This window comes from Chiloscyllium plagiosum, chromosome 12 (genome assembly GCF_004010195.1).
Source record: "Chiloscyllium plagiosum isolate BGI_BamShark_2017 chromosome 12, ASM401019v2, whole genome shotgun sequence".
Lineage (NCBI taxonomy): Eukaryota > Metazoa > Chordata > Chondrichthyes > Orectolobiformes > Hemiscylliidae > Chiloscyllium > Chiloscyllium plagiosum.
In genome coordinates this window covers 51,611,827-51,632,915 of record NC_057721.1, presented here as the reverse complement: position 1 = coordinate 51,632,915, position 21,089 = coordinate 51,611,827, and the positions used below count along the sequence as shown (strand labels likewise).

At 40.9% G+C, this 21,089-nt stretch overlaps 1 protein-coding gene across 4 annotated transcripts in view; it reads left to right on the top strand.

Annotated features, from left to right (window-relative positions):
* LOC122555254 (E3 ubiquitin-protein ligase DZIP3-like) overlaps nucleotides 1–21,089 on the top strand; it is a 114,733-nt gene that overhangs the window by 12,320 nt on the left and 81,324 nt on the right. For all 4 annotated transcript variants that reach the window (XM_043701056.1, XM_043701058.1, XM_043701054.1 and 1 more), the window contains exons 3-7: nucleotides 1,225–1,368; nucleotides 5,441–5,521; nucleotides 10,392–10,516; nucleotides 12,092–12,212; nucleotides 18,159–18,281. In XM_043701056.1, the coding sequence (XP_043556991.1) occupies nucleotides 1,225–1,368; nucleotides 5,441–5,521; nucleotides 10,392–10,516; nucleotides 12,092–12,212; nucleotides 18,159–18,281 (594 nt within the window). The remainder of the gene's footprint in view (nucleotides 1–1,224; nucleotides 1,369–5,440; nucleotides 5,522–10,391; nucleotides 10,517–12,091; nucleotides 12,213–18,158; nucleotides 18,282–21,089) is intronic.

The following is a 21,089-nucleotide window of genomic DNA, read 5'->3' as shown; positions in this document are numbered from 1 at the left end:
CCCACCTTAGGTAAAAGAACTTGGCTATCGACCCTACCCATGACTTTATAAACCTCTAAGGTCACCCTTTAGCCTCCAATGCTCCAGGGGAAAAAGCCTCAGCCTATTCAGCCTCTGCCTATAGCTCAAACCTCCATTCTCAGCAACAAGCTTGTAAATCCTTTCTGCACTCTTTCAAGTTTAACAACATCCTTCTTATAGAAGGGCGACCAGACTTGTATGCAGAAATTCTAAAAGTTGCCTCACCAGTGTCCTATGCAGCCGCAATGTGACGTCCCAACTCCTGTACTCCATGCTCTGACTAATGAAGGCACACATGCCAATGCCACCTTCACCACCCTATCTACCTGCAACTCCACTTTCAAGGAACTATGCACCAAGGTTTATCTTTTTTTCAGAGTCCTGTTGTATTTGCTGAGTTGATGACCATTCATCCTCTCTATTACAAAAGTTGTTATTAGTTGCTACATCATATCACCTTTCTCTGAAGGTTGTCTAGTATCAAAACCTCAACTAAGCTTCTGTCACCTCTAGACCTGAGTAATTCAATTCTGTATTGGGTAGCCTTCTGTACCCAATCTCTCACCCCCAACCCCCCGCAGCTTTAACTTATCCAATCCTGTCCAAATATCACTTCTAATTGGTCCACCTGTGCATGCATTTTAAAATTCTCATCTGTGTATTTACATTTCTTCATGGCATCATGTGTCCTACCTCAGAAACCTTCTTCAGGTCTATAGCCTTCCCAAGAATTTTCATCCCTCCAACTCTTTGTGCATGTCCACTTTTCCACAGTTGATTCTTGGACCTTCATCGTTTGAGACTGTGCTTTGTGGAATTTCATCTCTACCTAGTCATTTCCCTCTTCTTCAAAGACCTTCCCAAAAATACATTGTTTTGACCTTACTTTCAGATCGCCCCAATATTATTTACTACTTTTTAGTGTCTTTTTTTTTTCTGATTCTGTTCCTCTGATGTGCAGTGGAAATGTATTGCTAACTTAAAAGTGTTATTTAATTCCAAACTGCCGTGGCACTAGAGCCCACAGTTTTGTAGTTTATAGACTGTTTATGCTGTCCTATTATTTGATATGCAATCCACTTTAATTCATATGATACATATCAAATTGAAAAACTTATTTTAGTAGTCAAAATGTTTAAACCTAATTCTTTAAAACAAAAGGAAAGTGCTACTTACTCATTCTGATATAATGCATCCTGTTAGGTGAAGAATGACTATGTTGAAGAATCATCCAGAAATAATTCATTAGACATAATTGAGAAGCTTGGTTTCCTCCAATCAATGAGTACAGATGAAAAGATTAAGCAATTCCAAATGTTTCTCACAACTGCCCTGATTAATGATCTGGTGAGTAATCTAGTAGAAAAACATTGCTGGGATTTTATGTTGTATGGCCCTGCACAGCAAACCGAAAATGAGATGTATATAAGAAATTAATGTGAAAGAGTTTGGTTGTTGATACCCAAAATATACTGCTTTGCACATTTTTGTTTTTGAACTGTGGCATATAAATTGCTGCCTCACAGCACCAAGGACCCAGGTTCGATTCCACCCTTGGGCGACTATCTGTGTGGAGTTTGCACATTGTCCCTGTATCTGCATGGGTTTCCTCCGAGTGCACCAGTTTCCTTCCATAGTCCCAAGATGGCCTGTGACCAGTGGAGTGCAACAAGGATCGGTGCCGGGTCCACTACTTTTTGTCATTTATATAAATGATTTGGATGTGAACATAGGAGGTATAGTTAGTAAATTTGCAGATGGCACCAAAATTGGAGGTGTAGTGGAGGGTGAAGAAAGTTACCTCAGAGTACAATGGAACCTTGATCAGATGAGCAAGGAGTGGCAGATGGCATTTAATTTAGATAAATGTGAGGTGCTGCATTTTGGAAAAGAAAACCTTAGCAGGACTACCACACCTAATGGTGTATAAGTGTTGCTGAACAAAGAGACCTTGGAGTGCGAGTTCATAGTTCCTTGTAAGTAGAGTTGCAGGTAGATAGGATAGTGAAAAAGGCATTTGGTATGTTTTCCTTTATTGGTCACAGCATTGAGTATAGGAGTTGGAAGATCATGTTGCAGCTGTACAGGACGTTGGTTAGACCCCTGTTGGAATATTGCGTGCAATTCTGGTCTCCTTCCTATCAGAAGATGTTGTGAAACTTGAAATGATTCAGAAAAAGTTTACAAGGATGTTGCCAGGGTTGGAGAATTTGAGCTATAGGGAGAGGTTGAGTAGGCTGTGCCTGTTTTCTCTGGAACGTCGGAGGCTGAGAGGGGACCTTTATAGACGTTTATAAAACCATGAGGGGCATGGATAGGATAAACCGACAAAGTCTTTTCCCTGGGGTGGGAGAATCCAGAACTAGAGGGAATAAATGTAGGCGACACGGTGGTACAGTGGTTAGCACTGCTGCCTCACAGCGCCAGAGAGCCAGGTTCAATTCCTGTGTGGAGTTTGCACATTCTCCCCGTGTCTGTGTGGGTTTCCTTCAGGTGCTCTGGTTTCCTCCCACAGTCCAAAAATGTGCAGACCAGGTGAATTGGCCATGCTAAATTGCTTGTAGTGTTAGGTGAAGGGGTAAATGTAGGAGAATGGATCTGGGTCGGTTGCTGTTCGGTGGGTCAGTGTGTACTTGTTGGGCCGAAGGGCCCGTTTCCACACTGTAAGTAATCTAATCAGATGTAGGGTGAGGGGGAAAGATATAAAGGGGACCCAAGGAGCAAAGTTTTCATGCAGAGGGTTGGGCATGTATGGAATGAGCTGCCAGAGGAAGTGGTGGAGGCTGGTACAATTGCAACATTTAAAAGGCATCTGGATGGGTATATGAATAGGAAGGGATTAGATATGGTCCAATTGCTGGCAAATGGGACAAGATTAGGTTAGGATATCTGATCAGCATGGATGAGTTTGACTGCAAGGTCTGTTTTCCATGCTGTATATCTCTGACTCTTCTTGCAGGTTAGGTGGATTGGCCATGGGAAATGCAGGGGAAAATGAGGACCGCAGATTCTGCAGATCAGAGTCGAGATTGTGGTGCTGGAAAAGCACAGCAGGTCAGGCAGCATCCGTGGAGCAGGAGAATTGACGTTTCAGGCATAAGCCCTTTACAGGAATCAGGGTAGGGTTGGTGATGGGTGAGATGCTGTTCAGAGGGTTGGTGTAGATTCTGTAGAGGAGGATCTATAACAATAAATGCCAAACCCTTCTGTTTACATGTTAAAATCATAACTGGAATAAAACTTAAGAATTTTAGAACTTCTGACTAGATTTTTTGAGATCAGGAGGTGGGACTTTCTTGTGTCTAAAAAATGCCAGCAAGGTGGGACCTTCCAAGCTTCAGGCCGAAGGCAGAAATGGAGACAGGTTAAAGGTCAGGTCACACTAAAGGCCTGCTTCCATTTCCAAAAAGTCTTGACTTAGTTTTGGTATCTAATGTACAGTTGAACCGTCTCATGGCTTTAAGTACCCCTTCATCACCTTTGCTTTAAATCCTCTCCCTCATCCTCTTGCTAGTTACTCACTACTTGAACTTTTTGGCTAGATGAGTAGCCAATAAAACACCCTCTGCGAAAAAACTCTTCAAACCAGCTCTGTAAACAGTCTCGAGCACTGGTGAACTGATGAGTCAGTCAGAATAAAGCTGAGAGTCATTAAAGCCCCTTAGTAAACAAACAAACCTCAGAACAACTGTTACAGGCATCAAGATTGAACATATAGATGATTTGAGAAAAATTTAAATATTTTCACTTTGCTACTGTATTAGGCTGCACTTTTAATATTATAAAACGGATTTTGTCCTTCCATCCATTAGTTGAACTTCAAATATTGAAGCATGCTTATACTTGCATTGTTAATCTTTACTTGTCCGTTTCCAGTTGGCAAAAATAATAATCTGCAAAGGGAAATTTCATCTTCCAATTTAGCGTTGAAATGATTCACGAACATAGAACCTGAGCTAAAGCAATTAGTGATGAACTGTAAAGGTAGCACAATCAATTTGTTGATCTTTAACACTCTTCCTTCTTGAATCTATTATTTCTGCCTCCAGACAGCTGATGTAAAACCCAATAATTGTTAAAGTCAAGGTACCTCCATGAATATTAAAAATTTTACCGCCTGTTAGCTGACAACATTGTCCTTCATTGCATTTATAGGAGCAGGTGGGTTCTGTCACTTACCCTTGTGTAAATGACAGAGGAGGAGGGATTGGAGGTCAGACACCTGACATCCTAGGTTGGCCATTTTGTTTCTGGTTTCTGTGTAATTGGCTGTTTGTGTCAGTTGGAAAGTTTGTCAGTGATTATTGTTGGTTACATATGTATGATGTTAAAGCAATGTGTGTATTTATATGTAAGAATCTTTAAAGCCTAATAAAATTCTTTCTTCCAGTTATTTTTGCAACAGGAATATTAATAAACACAAGCAGCATCTCAGCCCTTGTGTGTGTTGTTTCAGAGCCCACCCTTTTCCCTTGCTTCTTTACACAGCAACCCCCTCGCCAAAAAGAAAAATAAATTTCCTGAATTTGGTGAATGCACCTTATGGATACCAGAACCCTGCACAACAGGAATACAACAGGGTTCATCTTTATTTCATACTCAGCAAGTTGGATACTTCAACTGAAGATTGAATTTTTAATTTTAATTAGGAGCAAAGAGTAAAGAAAAATAAGTTTTTAAAATTCTTTCTACTGATCATTATCCAGCCACATTTGCTGAAAATGTATGTCAACCTTGTGTAAAGGCAGGATAATACCTACTTTGATCAAATAGCTTCCAGGCTTGCATATCACCTCCATAGATATTTGCTACATGGGCAAGGTAATGCAGAACAACCAAGTCTGCAGTTAGCCAAGGATACGGAGTACTGGAGAAAACTAGTTCTTTTTAAGTGACCTTTCTTTCCATCAAACTAACAATAGGAGAAGTGTGATAGCTGTACCTCAGTCTTTTCACACTTTCGTCATAACCAGAAGACAGTGGGTTCATATCACAATTCAGAATCTTTTGCATATAAGCTAATACGATAGACATGTTCCAAGGGAGTACTATGTTGTCGGAAATGCTGTCCCTTGGATATGACTGAGACCTTGGGTAAGTTCAGCGGTGGATTGTAAAGATTGCCTAGAAATATTAGAAGAACAGCAGAGGATGTTTCTAGTCTAATATTTATCCCTCACGTAGATTAATTGGTCAGTATCCCATTATTGCATGGGAACTTGTTGTGCACAAATGGGTTGCAGAGTTTTCACCATTACAGCTGTAAATATACCTGGAAAATATTTTATTGGCTGTAAAACTGTTGAGTATCCAACACTTGGGTAGTGTACTACATAAATATTTAGTTTCTTGAGCAAGCTCATAGAACAGCAGTCCTTTTAGAGACTTAATTCTGTTTTTCTGTGTTTCTTGTTCTTAGGTACACCAGCTGAGTGAAGTGCAGTATCTGTTACTATTACACTATTTTGTTATGGCTCTTTGTTCTAGAGGCCAAGCACAGGTTTGTTTTCTTCTTTCCATTTGTACTCTTAAAATTTGTTTGAAACTATTGTGACTTCAATATCCTCTATATGCAACCACTATGTAGGAAGCCTGCCATATACCTACATTCTGCATGTTTCCCAAGTTCTTCAAATATTTGCATCTCCCACATCATCCCCAGGACTGGGTCCTGGGTGACCTTTGAAAACATGAGTAATGACTCGAGTGTAAAACACCGGGATGATACAGTGGCTTAGTCATTAGCACTGCTGCCTCACATCACCAGAGACTGAAATTTGATTCCATCCTCAGGCAACTGTCTATATGGAGTTTTCAAATTCAAACCCGATGTCTGTGTGGGTTTCCTTTGGGTGCTCCAATTTCCTCCCACAGTCCAAAGATGTGCAGGTTAAGTGTATTGGCCATGTTAAATTGCCCATAGCGTCCAGGGATGTGTAGGCTAGCCCTAGGAAATGCAGGGTTTCAGGATAAGGTAGGGGGTTGGGTCTGGGTTGGATGTTTTTCGGAGGGTCGGTGTGAATTCGATGGGCTGAACAGCCTGATTCCATTCTTGTAGGGATTTTAGGATTCTACGAAAACTCTTAAACTGATGGCAAACAGCACCACAATGCAGCACATGCATTCACTTGGACCACTATTGAAGTGAAAATTGGACTTCTGAAGATGTGCCTCTGTTGTGTGCTCTGTTCAGGAGGGGCACAACAACGCTTGCCAGCCAGAGTAATGATTTTTTTGGGCAGTGCAAACCCAGGTTCACCAATAAGTTAAGAACTTGGAGAGGAAGGTGGAGCAGCTGACTGTTTCCTCAGAGAGGAAGAATGTGAAGCAGACTGAGATGCTGAGGGAGTGAACACCAGTGCTGAGGATGCTGAGCAAGCCAGGGCAGTGGCAAACTGTGGCTGAAAGGCCCAGACAACTTGATAGAGGCTAAATTTGAGAACTAATAACTAGATATACAGAAGTAATAGCCCATTATGGTGCCTATTGCTTTCAAGAGAATACTTATTTTATGGGAAATGTTATGTTGTTCTGCTTGCCATGCCTTGTATAAGTCTTTGTTCCCTTAGCACCAGTAAATTTTGTTGTGTTTGAAGGCCAGAGCATCAGGATTGAGTTTTATAGTTTTACATCTTGGTCATGCAAGTAATGCGTCGACCTTTGTTTGCACCGACCTTTAGTTATTTCAGAGATGTGGAGGAGCTGCACCGTGCTGATTGACTCATAAACCCAACCTTCTAGGGTACGTTCTCACTTCCTGGAGGGTTTAATGCAAGATATGTATGAGAGCATTGGTAGTCTTTGCAATGCTGTACTTGATGTGCATGTGAGCATCGAGATTATGGCAAACTGTCGGAGGATTGCATGAGACGACAGGAATGTAGGACACTGAGCGGCATTTCTTTCCATGGAAGCATTTTACAAAAACTTTGCAGTCATGCAGCAGAGTAACTTTGGTTTTTCATCTTTCACTTCCTACTATTTGGCACCTGGGATGTCTGGTTGGCACAGATGAGTTGGACCTAACAGTCTTTTCATGCTGTATGACTCTATGACTCTGCCAGACCTTCCACTACTTCCTCTACATCTCTGTCAGAAAACCCAGATATGTCAGAAGAGGACTATTCTCCTATTAATCCTTCAAATGTTAGAGAACTTGGCCACTTCTCCCACCTCTAACTGTGAACCCATGTCAGTGCTATATTGACCAGCATGTGACCCCTGTGTCTACTCCACAAACATTACCCACTGAGGTGAAAGTTTTTGCTTTGGTGGAGGCTGGGGTAGAATACCTTGATGGTACTTCCTTTAACAGTAGCAGCTGTAGGTCTTCAGAGTTGTGCTGGCTGAGGCAGGAAAAGATGCTGCATTAGCTTTTTATTAGTTCACTGATCTGTGATGGTGATTCAGTTGCTGCAGAGAAAAGCCTTGATGTGTTAGATCCTTACTGATGATTGCATTAAAATCTTGGTGCTTGATGTGCAAATGTGAGCAGATGCTTATTAACTGGCTGGATATATCCAATCTCATTTTCTGCACAAATCCTGCCAAGCTAAACAGACTGCTTCTCAAATGTCACAGAGTTCAAGTATGCCACCCTTTATGACACACCATAGATTTTAGAGGCAGAAGTAGGCTATTCAGCCCATTGAGTTTGATTAGATTAGATTACTTAGTGTGGAAGCAGGCCCTTCAGCCCAACAAGTCCACACCGACCCGCCGAAGCGCAACCCACCCAGACCCATTCCCCTACATTTACTCCTTCACCTAACACTACGGGCAATTTAGCATGGCTAATTCACCTAACCTGCACATTTTTGGACTGTGGGAGGAAACCGGAGCACCCGGAGGAAACCCCAGCAGACACGGGGAAAATGTGCAAACTCCACACAGACAGTCGCCTGAGGCGGGAATTGAACCCAGGTCTTTGGCGCTATAAGGCAGCAGTGCTAACCATTGTGCCGCTGTGCTGCCCATTAAATTTGCTCTGCTAGTCAATGAGATCATGGCTGATCTGATAATCCTCAATTCCACTCTGTATTTTTCCCCATAACCTTTAATTCCCTTATTGATTGAAAATCTACCTACCTCAGCCTTGAATATATTTGATGACCAAACCTCATTAGCCCTGCATGGTAAAGCATTTCACAGATCAATTACATTTTGAGAGAACAAAATACCTCCTTATCTCTGTTTTAAATGAGCAATCTCTTATTCTGAGATTATGCTCTCTGGTCCCCTAGGCATTCCCTCAAGAAGAAGCAATCTCTTTGCATCAATCCTGTCAAGCCCCCAATAATCATACATGTTTCCATAAGCTCTCCTCCCATTCCTCTAAGCTGCAATGAGTACAAGCCCAATCTAACCCATCTTGACATCTTGTTGTGTTAGAACTTTTCTTTCAGAAGTGTAAAGGCATTAAAAGACATTACGATAGGTATGCAAATAGTTTGCCTATATCAGTAGTTGGAGGTAGAAATGTGAACCTGTGGAACTGCGATTGTCTGTATTTTGAATAAGAAGAAAGTGGTTTGGAAGAATTATGATTTTAAAAAAAGGTCCTGAATGAAAGACAGCCATGTGTAGTGAGAAAGCTTGAATTGTTGGATTTTAATGAAGCTTCATGTGATGTGTATGCATGCTTTTTGTCTGAGGTGTCGATGCTCAAGTGACCTTTCATGATTGTGTCCTTGACCCAGGAGGCAATGGTCTAATGGTATTAGCAATAGACTACTAATCCAGAGACCCTGATAATGTTCTGGAAACACAGGTTCAAATCCTGCCAAAACAGGTGGAATTTGAATTCAGTTAAAATCTGAGAAGATCATGGAAGCATACATGTGACCAAGCTATGTGGTTGACAGTTAACTGTCCTCTGGGCCATTAATGATGCGGCCATGTTGTTGTGGGTCTGGAGTCACATGTAGGCCAGAGCAGATAAGGACTGCAGTTTCCTTTCCAAAAGGGCATTAGTGAACCAGATGTGTTTTACCTGGCAATCGACGATGCTTTCATGGTCATCGTTCAACTGCTAGTTCCAGATTTTTAAAATTGAATTCAAATTCCACCATATCTGACATGACACCATTTGAACTCATCCCCAGAACATTATATGGGTCTCCGGATTAACAGACTAGTGATAATGTCACTGGGTCGCCCCTGTCAGAATGATGTGGAACCTGTCAGAAAAGGTTTACTAGAATACTGCCTGGTTTAGGGGGTGTGAGCTATGAGAGATTGGATGTTTTTCCTTGAACGTCAGAGGTTGAGAGGTGACCTGATAGAAATTTGCAACATTGTGCAAGGCATGGATGTAATGATTAGTCCAAGTCTTTTTCCCTGGGTAGAAATGTCAGTTACCAGGGGTCATAGGTTTAAGTTAAAAGACAAGGTGAGAGGTCAGGCTTTTTACACAGAGGGTGGCAAATGCCTGGACTGCACTGCCAGAGGAGATGGTAGAAGCAGATGCAATAGCAACTTTTAAAATTTATCTTGACAGAAACATGAATGGGGGGAATAGAGGGTTATGAACCACGTGGAGGCAGAACGTTTTTAGTTTAGAAACGCATCATGTGTCAGCACAGGCTTGGTGGGTTGAAGGGCCTTTTCCTTTGCTATATTGGTCTTTATTCTTTGTGTACCAGTAAGTTCTTAGCAACATAAGATATTGTGGGCTGTGTAGTCACAGGTCTTAGAATGTGAAGAGCCAGCTCCTTTCAACAATACAAGTATTCTCCATGGTTCTGCACTGCACATCATCCTTTGTGTGCCACTTCTTGTCTGCAAGAGAGAGAAGAATTTCACTGATTAAATTGCACTGTTTAGATGATTTACATGCCACAGCTAAATTGTGAGAAGCATGTGGAGGCAGTGAGAGGTAGATGAATGCTGGCAGCATTGAAAGATAAATGTGGGAGACGTGTAGTGTATGGATGAAGGATATGTAGTGGATAGTTGTAGATCCTGAGTGCAAGGCACTGCTGATGGCTGAGTAAAAGAGACGTGGTACGTTGAGCAGCAGGAGATGCTTAAAGCAAAGGGTAGTAAATGTCATCTTCAGATGCTTTAACTGATGCTGACCATCCACTTGAGGTCATTAATGGCACACCTGGCAAGTGCTTAGGTTCAGACACTGACAAATGATTACCAATTTCATCTGAAAATTGATCTGTGACGCCATCTTGTACACCACCGCCCCATACCCAACCCCAGCACTAAAACTGGCTGCTACCCACCTCCATTAGAGCAAGTGTTGGCCAGTTATATTGCACCTACTTATCAGTATTATCCAATTTTTAGCCCAGACTCCTTAAAGGTTTTGTGTTGGATTTGCTTTGCAGCCTTTTTATATTATTATTTTCTTTCTGTAGGATCTATCTGAAGCTGAAAAACATATTATGGCAATTAGGAAAATGACGAAGGAGACCCCAGAATGTCAAAGTTTTCTGTATGTCGCATATCACATGTTAGGCTGCTTATACTTCAAGCAAAATAGGTAAGGAATCTGATACTGAAGTTTGTTATGAAAGAAAGCAATAACACATACAGGAATTTGCCTGCATTTGGAAGCAAGCATTGCAATCATCTGAATGCTGGTCATCTTTCAAAATTCCACAGACTCTGAAATGGTCCCAATAGATTGCAAGATGATAAAAGTAATCACACTATTTTATAAAATAAGAAAAGTGAAAATGCAGAACTAAGGCTTGTTACCCTAACATTGGTCACAGGGAAAGTAGTAGAAACTTTTAGTTAAGGTTGAGATAACAGGACTGCTGATTAGCATAAAAAGCGATATGGTTTAGTGAAGACAGAGTCTTCAGAGGCTTGTTGGTTGGTTGCGTGAATGGGCAAAAACCTGGCAACTACATGTAATGTGGAAAAATGTGATAATGTGCACTTTGGTAGGAAGAATAGATGAGTTCAATATTATTGGAGGTCCTCGTGCATGAATCACAAACTCTGTATCCAAGTGCTGCAAATATTAGGGAAGGCAACTGGACTGTTGGCATTTATTTCAAAGGGAATGGAGTATAAAATGTAACAAAAAAAAAGCAAAACATTGCCAGAAGTATACAAGGCCACACCTAGAATACTGTGAATAATTTTGATCCTGAGAAAGGATGTATTTTATGCATATATCTGTATCATGGATATACATTTTTGTGTAAGGGGCGTTGGCAACAGTAGAGAAAATACACTAGGTTGTTTCTGGGTATGGAGGGATTTTCGTAATGATAGGTTGAATAGGTTGACATTGTACTTACTGGAGTCTCAAAGAATAAGGGGAACCTTAGCAAAACAAATAAGATTCTCAGAGGGCTTGGTAGTGTGGATGTAGAGAGGTTTTTTTTTCCAGTTGGAAACTCTAGAACCAGAGGGCATAATCTCTGAGTAAGGAATCTTCCATTTAAGTCAGATGCGAATGACTTTTTTTTGAGGGTAGTGAATTTTTACCCACAGTGCTGTTAAACCCAAATTATTAAGTAGATGCGAGGCTGAGAGAGAGATATTTTAATCAGTAACTGAATGAAATGCCATGGAGATAAGGCAGAGTCTAGATTAGAGTGGTGCTGGAAAAGCACAGCAGGTCAGGCAGTATCCAATGAGCAGGAAAATCGACGTTTTAGGATCCTGATGAAGGGCTTTTGCCCGAAATGTCGATTTTTCCTGCTCCTCGGATGCTGCCTGACCTGTGCTTTTCCAGCACCACTCTAATCTAGACTCTGGTTTCCAGTATCTGCAGTCCTTGTTTTTACCATGGAGATAAGGCAGTAGAGTGGAGGATTTACAGATCAGCCATGATCTTGTTGAATGACAGCAGGTTCAATGGGCCGAATGGCCTGCTTCTACATCAAAGTCTCTTTTGGCCTTAATAAAAGGGTGAAGTCTTTTCCTTTTGTCAACTCTTAAGCACCTTGGCTTTGGTTCAAAATTTCAATGTCCTTTTAGATTTTCATAACTTAAATTGTGTAGACTTTATAGCGTGTTGATTTATGGTTTTACTGCTTTCTCTCCTCCCTCTGTGCTTATGTTAATGGTGATCTAAGATTCAAAACATATTTTGTAGATTTGACGAGGCTATGAAATGGTTTCAAAACTCAAAGCAAGAACTTGAAGATAACCCACCAACAATAGAATGGGCTGATTTGGTGCTAAAATCAGAAGAAATTGAACCAAAACATTTTCCAGTAAGTGTTTTTAAAAACAAAAATTATTCATGGAATGCATCACTGGCAAGATCAACATTTAACTGAACCATAATCTCCCTTGAAAAACTTAATATTGACCAGTCTTTTTTCAACAATACATCAGTGCTATTAGGAAGAGAGTTCCAGGATTTTGACATTTGTAGAAGACCAAGTTAGGATGATGTGCAGCTTGGATGGGAACACGCAGACGGGAGTGTTCTCTGGCTACTGCAGTCGTTTGTTTTAAGGTGGTAGAAGTAATGTGTTTGGAAGGGACAGTTGAAGGAGGCTTAGCATATTTCAGTAGTGAATCTTCTACACCCCACAGCCATGGTGTCCAGGTTGTGGAGGAGATGGCTGTTTAAATTGGTGAGTAGGGTAATGATCAAGTATGTTGATTTGTCCTGGAAGATGTCAACTTTCTGATGGAGTTGTAGTTATCCAGGCAAGAGCAGATCATTCCATCACCTCTTCATAGATGAAGGGCAGGTTTACTTCAGGAGGTAAGGTTCTTCCCATAAATCTAAGCTTGTGACTAGTAAAATTACTTTGTAGTTAATGATGATCCCCCAGGATGGTGAGGATTAAGTGATGTTAATGTTGATGGATGCCGAGGATATGTGGGTTAGATTCTGTCTTGTTGGATATGGTAATTGCTGGGCAAATTTGACTTGTTTGTTATCAACTCAAACCTGAATTTTTCAGTTGTCCAGATTTTTCAACATATAATCGTGGACTGTTCTAGTTACTGAGCAATAATGAAGTTTACTGAATATTGAAACATGGGTTCACATTATCACCTGACCTATTTTAGAGAAAAGGCCAATGAGGTATTTGAATATGGTTGAGTTAAAGAAATTGCCCTAAGGACACCTGCAGCAAGGTTTTGGGGTTAAGACAATCGACCTGCAGCAGTAACAAAGACCTTTGTGTGACACACAACTCTCACCAAAGAAGAATGTTCTCCTTGATTCCTATTGATCTCAGTTTTGCCACACCGTGTCAAATACTGCTTTGATGTCAAGGGTAGAGGCAAAAAAAACTGCAGATGCTGGAATACAAGATAGACAAGCAGGAGGCTGAGAAAACACAGCAAGCCAGGCAGCGTCAGGAGGTGGAGAAGTCAATGTTTCAGGTGTAACCCTTCTTCAGGACTGGGCTCGAGTGTAAGGGGAGCAGCGGGTAGGGGAGGCAGGGTGGTGAGGTGGGGATAGATGGCGACAGGTACAGGGTACGATCTGGTTGGTTGACAGGAGGGATGAATCCAGTAGGTGGCTGAGAGGAATGGAAGGGATGGGATGGGATAGGAAATGAGGTTATTTGAAATTGAAGAACTCATGTTGAAACAAATAACTTCCCTTCCCATCCCTCCCACCAATTCCCCAGCCCTTCCCCTTCCTTTTGATTCTTCTCAGCCACCCATCGGATTCATCCCTCCCATCGACCAATCAGTCGTATCCTTTACCTGTCTCCACCTATTCCCATCTCACTATCCTGCTACCTCCCCCTTTATCTGCAGGTCCCATGACATTTACCTCCAGTTCTGAAGAAAGGTTACATTTGAAATATCGACTTCTCCACCTCCTGATGATGCCTGGCTTGCTGTGTTCTCCCAGCTTCCTGCTTGTCTACATTTGATTTCAAGAGTAGTCACTCTCACCTCACTTCTTGAGTGCAACTTTTTAAATTATGTTTAGATTCAGGTTGTAATGAAGTCTGGAGCTGAGCAATTCCTGGTGGAACTCAAACTGAGCATTGGTATGCAGGTTATTGCTCTGCAAGTGCTGCTAGATAGTGATGTCAGTGAGATCATCCATCAGTTTACTGATGATTGAGTGTAGATTGGGACAATAATTGGGCAAATTGCATTGGATGTACCTAGGTGATTTTCTGTGTTGGATAGATACAACTGCTATAGCCACAGCTGGAACAATTTTGGTTGTGGTTAGTTTTTGATGGTAAGTCATCAGTACTGCAGACAAGGTATTGTCCAGTCCATATCAAGGGTTATCAGTTGCTTCTTGTTATTGTGTGGATGAATTAAATTGGCTGAACTTTGACATCTATAATGGTTGAGACTGCAGGAAGGTTCTGAGATGGATCACCTGTGCAGCACTTCTGGCTAAAAGTGGTTGTCGATACTTCAGTTGATAGGCTTCCCCATTCTTGAAGATGGGAATATATAAGGAGCCTGCTCCTCTGGTGAGTTATTTAATTGTCCACCTGCATTCACAACTTTTTTTAGATTAGATTAGATTAGATTACTTTACAGTGTGGAAACAGGCCCTTCGGCCCAACAAGTCCACACCGACCCGCCGAAGCGCAGCCCACCCAGACCCCTACATTAACCCCTTACCTAACACTACGGACAATTTAGCATGGCCAATTCACCTGACCTGCACATCTTTGGACTGTGGGAGGAAACCGGAGCACCCGGAGGAAACCCACGCAGACACGGGGAGAATGTGCAAACTCCACACAGTCAGTCACCTGAGGCAGGAATTGAACCCAGGTCTCTGGTGCTGTGAGGCAGCAGTGCTAACCACTTTGCCACCATGCCGCCCAACTGAATGCGGATGGAGCGTAGATCTGCCATAATGATAAACTTCCTTTTCAGAAGGGCATTAGTGAACTAGAAGGATTCTTTAATCACAGTTCAGTAGTTTATAATCATCAATAATAACAGGACTAGTGTTTTTTTTTAATTCCAGCTGCTGAAATAAGATTTGAACGTGTATTTGTGGAGCAGTAATCGAGGCATCTGACATCTAGTCTATTATTATTAACACTCTGCTCCGATTCCCAGTGTCCTGCCCACTATTTATCCCTTAATCAATAACAGTAAACCAATTATTTTTCATTATCACATTATTCTTTGTTAGATTTCTACAATGGATTATACCTGAACTTTATGGCTGTAAAATATCCCCTGATCATGAAATACTCTATCGCTTTGGGTTTTTCAAAGTTTGTGCGAAGATTTGTAGCTCGGGTGCTCGTTGCTGTGGTTCTGTTCGCCGAGCTTTGGGTTTTTGTTTTGTTTTGAGGCAACTCAATGAAAGTTACCATTTGAAGAATTATTATTCAGCAGAGATTCATAGCTCGTAGTAGTGGAGATGAGGCAAATTGAAAATTGTCACTCAAAACTTTGCCTTCTGTGTTGCAAAGCATTATAAATATCATTACTGCTTGTGAGCAACAGTTACAGTTGTGCAGAAAGGCAACTTGACCAATTTCACTTTGATTTATTTTATAGTCATGCTCCTAATGACCTAAACGTGTGACGGGAAATTGATTTACAATCGGAAAGGACCTATCTTCTCATTGTGCAAGAGCCGTGCTCGCTAGCAACTTTTTTTAATTGGGGATTTTTAGTAAAATTAGTTGAGGTAGTATTTAACATAGTATGTGAGTCTATGCTGAACTTGAAATCAAATAGATGTTTTATGACTAGGTAAGAAGGGGTGAATTGGCCAGGTGAGAAGGGGTGAACCGTCCCCAGTGTGAACAATAAAAGTTTTTTAAATTTTTTTTGTATGAAACTATTCCCCTCTCTAGTTAAAAATACAATTAACTATTTTTACTGTGAGCTGAAAAGAAAAAAGTCAATTCTGTTCATGGAATAGAATTTGACTTTTTTTCTTTTCAGCTCACAATAAAAATAGTAAATTGTCGAACAGAATTTGCTTTAAAGCCTGCAGGTGGCTTTTTTGAAAAATAACTGCCAAAACTTTTATTTTTCTGCTTTCCATCTACACCCTATGAATTTTGCATTTTTTGTAGAGTCCTATAACCATTGATTTACTGTTATCTATTTGTCCCTAATGTCAGCTTGTCATGGTCTGATTTTTGGATAAGGGGAGACTTTTTATGATATGACAGCATCATGGGCTGGCAAGGTTTGTTGCAAGGTTTTCTTGAGTCAAAGAAAGAACAAGTTTATGAATGATTAAATGAGAGAAAAATGTAACATCAAGCATATGGTCTCACTTCAGCCCATGCATACTCATCTTCTCTTCAAAGTTAGAGGAGAGTACTGACCAACACAAAGGAAAGTAAAAGAACATACGACTTTGACAGACATAGAAATCTGCAGCACAGAAAAAGAATCTTTGACCCATGAGTTTGTGCCGGTCAAAAGCAACCACCCAACTGTTCTAATCCCATTTCCCAGCACTTGGCTCATAGTTGTTTTTTTTATCAGTTAATGTGATATAGGCATCACTCTTAAGGCCGGCATTTATTGCCTATTCCTTATTGCCCGAGGCCAGTTAAGTCAGCCACGTTGCTGTGGGTCTAGAGTCACACATAGGTCAGTTCAGGTAAGGACGGATAGATTCCCTTTAGTATGATCTGGCATCACATGCACATCTAGGTATTTCTGAAATGTTTTGAGGGTTTCGGTCTCCAGCACCACTCCCCACTGCCCTCCCACAGATAGTGAGTTTCAGATTCTCACCACCCGCTGGGAGAAAAGATCTTTCCTCCCATCTCCTCTAAACTTCTTACCCTTACCTTAAATCTATGTCTCTTGAACATTGATCACTTCATAAAGGAGAAAGGTTTCCTCCTGTCTATCCTATCTATGCCCCTTATAATTTAATACATCTCAATCATGTACCTTCCTCTGCAAGGAAAACAGCCTCAGTTTATCCAAGCTCTTTTTGTAACAAAATAAACTCTCCAGCCCAGGCAACATCTTGGTAAATCTCCTCTGCAGTCTGTCCAGTACAATCACATTCCTCCTGTAGTATACAGAAAACAACACACTGGCTGTGGCCTAACCAATACTTTATACAGTCCAGCATTACCTCCCTGCTGTTAAATTCCATGCCTGAGCTAATAAAGCCAAGCATTCCACATGCATTCTTAGCCACTTTATCCCCCTGTCCTGCTAACTTTAAAGGACTGACAGATATGCACACCGAGGTCTCTGATCCTCGCTACTTCCAAGGATCATTGATCATGTATTCCCTTCCCTTGTTTGTCCTACCAAGGTGCATCACCTTATGTTTATCTGGATTGAATTCCTTCTGCCACTGATCAGCCCATCTGACCATACTATTATATCCTCCTGCAATCTAAGGCTATCCTCCAATATACTGTCCCACCAAATTTCATATCATCCACAAACTATCTACAATCGAATCCAAATCCTTGACAAGTCACAAACAGCAAGGGCACCAAAACTGAGCCCTGTTTTTGCATGAAGTTTTAACGTGTGGCTGATGTTGATTAGCTTCTTTGTTGTGAATGTAGTTGATCATATGAATCTTGCAGCTGTAGAAAACTCTTGGTCCTTTGATGACTTTTTGCTTTAGCTATTTCTGTGGGGAGCTGGTGTCAACTTATTGAGAGAGAGAAAATAGAGATGACAGCTTCTCTTTAATTAGCTGCTAGAAATGCAGTTACCGCGTCCTTTGAAATATCTGTTCCATTGTGTATCTCCAAGAGGTTGTTTGGGTCGGTCGGTCAGTATGTGCCAGTCATTGTATCAATATCCCATTACTTTACATTTATTAATGTCTTATTACGACCTGTGATAGTTTTAGGCGGTGTCTGGAAATCTTTCTTTTTGCACTTCCCTGAGTGAGTTGTTTGATTTTCACCTGAAAGGTAGCCTTGTGTGTTCAAGCATTTTGCCTTGTCCCAGAACAACTTTTAACAGTTCCACCCAGTTGAATTTTTAAAAAAATCATATCTTCAAGGGATATAGCCTTGTGACACTATATAAATCAATTATTAAAAAAAAGTTAAAGGAAGCAGATAGGCTTCATCTGAAAGTGGCTCAGGTAATACTACTTCTGCTTTAACCAGACCACTTGACTGGAGTTAATATCCTAATCCAAATACTCTCTGAAATAATTAATAATTTTAAACAGGTAGCCCTCATTTTATTTTTGCTTGCTCAAAATAATGTGCAACTCTGCTTTTGTCATCCCATAGATCAAAATAAATGAATATATCGAAATGTGTAAATGTGCTCCTAAGCCTGTAGCCACCTGCCAAGATTCAAATTGTCAGGGATATTACAAAAGGGAAATCTATCCAACTGATCCGGATTACAAGGTATGTATTTATAGAAAATCCAAATAATCTTGACCATTGTAATCATCGAGAAAAGAATAAGTTGAGTAGGGATAGTCAACATGGTTTTGTGAAGGGTAGGTCGTGCCTCATAAACCTTACTGAGTTCTTTGAGAAGGTGACCAAACTGGTGGATGAGGGTAAAGCAGTTGATGTGGTGTGTTTGGATTTCAGTAAAGGGTTTGATAAGGTTCTGCACAGTAGGTTATTGCAGAAAATACGGAGGCATGGGATTGAGGGTGATTTAGTGCTTTGGATCAGAAATTGGCTAGCTGTAAGAAGACTGTGGTAGTTTTTTGGAAATGTTCATCCTGGAGTTCAGTTACTGGTGGTGTATGCAAAGATCTGTTTTGGGGCCACTGCTGTTTATCATTTTTATAAATGACCCACGTGAAGGTGTAGAAGGATGGGTTAGTAAATTTGCAGATGATACTAAAGTTGGTGGAGTTGTGGACAGTGTGGAAGGATGTTGCAAGTTACAACGGGACATAGACTCAGCTGCAGAGCTGGGCTGAGAAGTGGCAAATGGAGTTTAATGTGGAAAAGTGTGAGGTGATTCACTTTGGAAGGAGTAACGGGAATGCAGAGTACTGGGCTACTGGTAGGATTCTTGGTAGTGTGGATGAGCAGAGAGATTTCAGTGTCCATGTACGTAGATCCCTGAAAGCTGCCACCCAGGTTGATAGGGTTGTTAAGAAGGCATATGGTGTGTTAGCTTTCATTGGTAGAGGGATTGAGTTTTGGAGCCACGAGGTCATGTTGCAGCTGTAAAAAACTCTGGTGCGGCCGCACTTGGAGTATTGCGTACAGGTTCTGTTCACCACATTATAGGAAAGATGTGAAACCATATTAAAGGATGCAGAGGAGATTTACCAGGATGTTGCATGGTATGGAGGGAAGGTCTTATGAGGAAACGCTGAGGGACTTGAGACTGTATTTGTAAGAAAGAAGATGGTTAAGAGGTGACTTAAAAGCGGCATACAAGATGATAAGATTAGATAGGGTGGACAGTGAGAGCCTTTTTCTTTATGGTGATGGCTAGCACAAGGGGACATAGCTTTAAATTGAGGGGTGATAGATATCGGACAGACGTCAGAGGTAGTTGTTTTTTACTCAGAGTAGTAAGGGCATGGAATGCCCTGCCTGAAACCGTAGTAGACTCAGCAACATTAAGGGCATTTAAATGGTCATTGGATAAACATATGGATGATAATGGAATAGTGTACGTTAGATGGGCTTTAGATTGGTTTCACAGATTGGCACAATATCGAGAGCCAAGGGGCCTCTACTGTGCTCTAATGTTCTATGCTCTAATTGTACTTAAAGGTTGGTCTGTTCCTCAAATCAGAATATTTGCATGTAATAATCTATTCTAATATGGATCATTTGGTGGAAAATATGTTTCCAAATGACCCACTAACATTTGTTGAAGTTATAATGGTATTGTATTTTTAGTTGTATTTATCAGTGTAAGAAGGGGAACTCCACATAAAGAAACATATACATTTAAAAGCTGCTTGGATAGAACTTATCAGAAATATATTGATAAATATATAAGTGAGCATTGTCAATTTTTAAAATTGGATTGAGATCTATTGTGCTGATTGTCTGCCTATTTCCATTTGTTCTAATTATTTAAAGAAGCACCTCTCTGCTTATTAATATTAATTAAGGTGTGCTAAAGTAATTCAATCTTTTTCTTGCTCTTACACTGCTTCTCTACCTGTTAATTTAACCTGAGTGTTGAGGGTTGCTCAGTGCTGATCTTGGAACAGAATTTGCTTTAAAGTGTGCAGATAGCAAGTAATTGCTTCTCTTTCTTGTTTCTATCCACCCGCAATGAATTTTATAGATTTTTGAGTCCTGCAACCATTTGTTTGCTGTTTTTTTTTCCCTTTTGCTGCCATTTTTGGATGAAAAGAAGTTGCTTTTCAAAAGAGACCCAGGTTCAATTTCCACCTCAGGCGACTGACTGTGTGGAGTTTGCACATTCTCCCCGTGTCTGCATGGGTTTCCTCCGGGTGCTCCGATTTCCTCCCACAGTACAAAAATGTGCAGGTTAGGTGAATTGGCCATGCTAAATTGCCCGTAGTGTTAGGTGAGGGGTAAATGTAGGGGAATGGGTCTGAGTGGGTTGCGCTTTGGCGGGTCGGTGTGGACTTGTTGGGCCGAAGGGCCTGTTTCCACACTGTAAGTAATCTAATCTAATCTAATCTTGTTGCCAATCCCTAATTGTCCTTTAGAGAGGATGAGGGAGTTGATCATCTTCTCAAGATGCACAGGCAGACATACTTCAGTTTTTTTTTGAGGAAAGAGGCATCCGATCTGGAGACAAGGCAGAACAGGTGGCCTTTTAGGTGTCTACAGATGTTTAAAGCAATGTCTCAATGTCTTATTTGTTCAAGTAGGCAATTCTGTCACCAACCTATTCAGATAATTAAAGACTGTATGTAGTAGAATCCTTATTGGTGCTGCTTGTGTTCCATTACACAACACTACTTGTATGAGTAGAAAAGAATTGTTTTCTCCATGTGAAACTTCTTTTGAAAACCTAGGGTATGTATCTGAAAGGAACTTACGCAGTTTTCATTTTGAAATAGTTGTCCATTGTGCAAGTATCTTACTTAAAAAGGTAAATATGAGCACTGTTTCTCGATGTTCACTTATTGTTTACACCATTGGCACTTATGCATCTGGTTGACTGAGTTACTTCACAGGTTTTCATAGGTTGTTGCTGTATGCTGCAAAAATTTGCCTTTTGTGAAGAAAGCCTACACTTCTGCGCTCCAG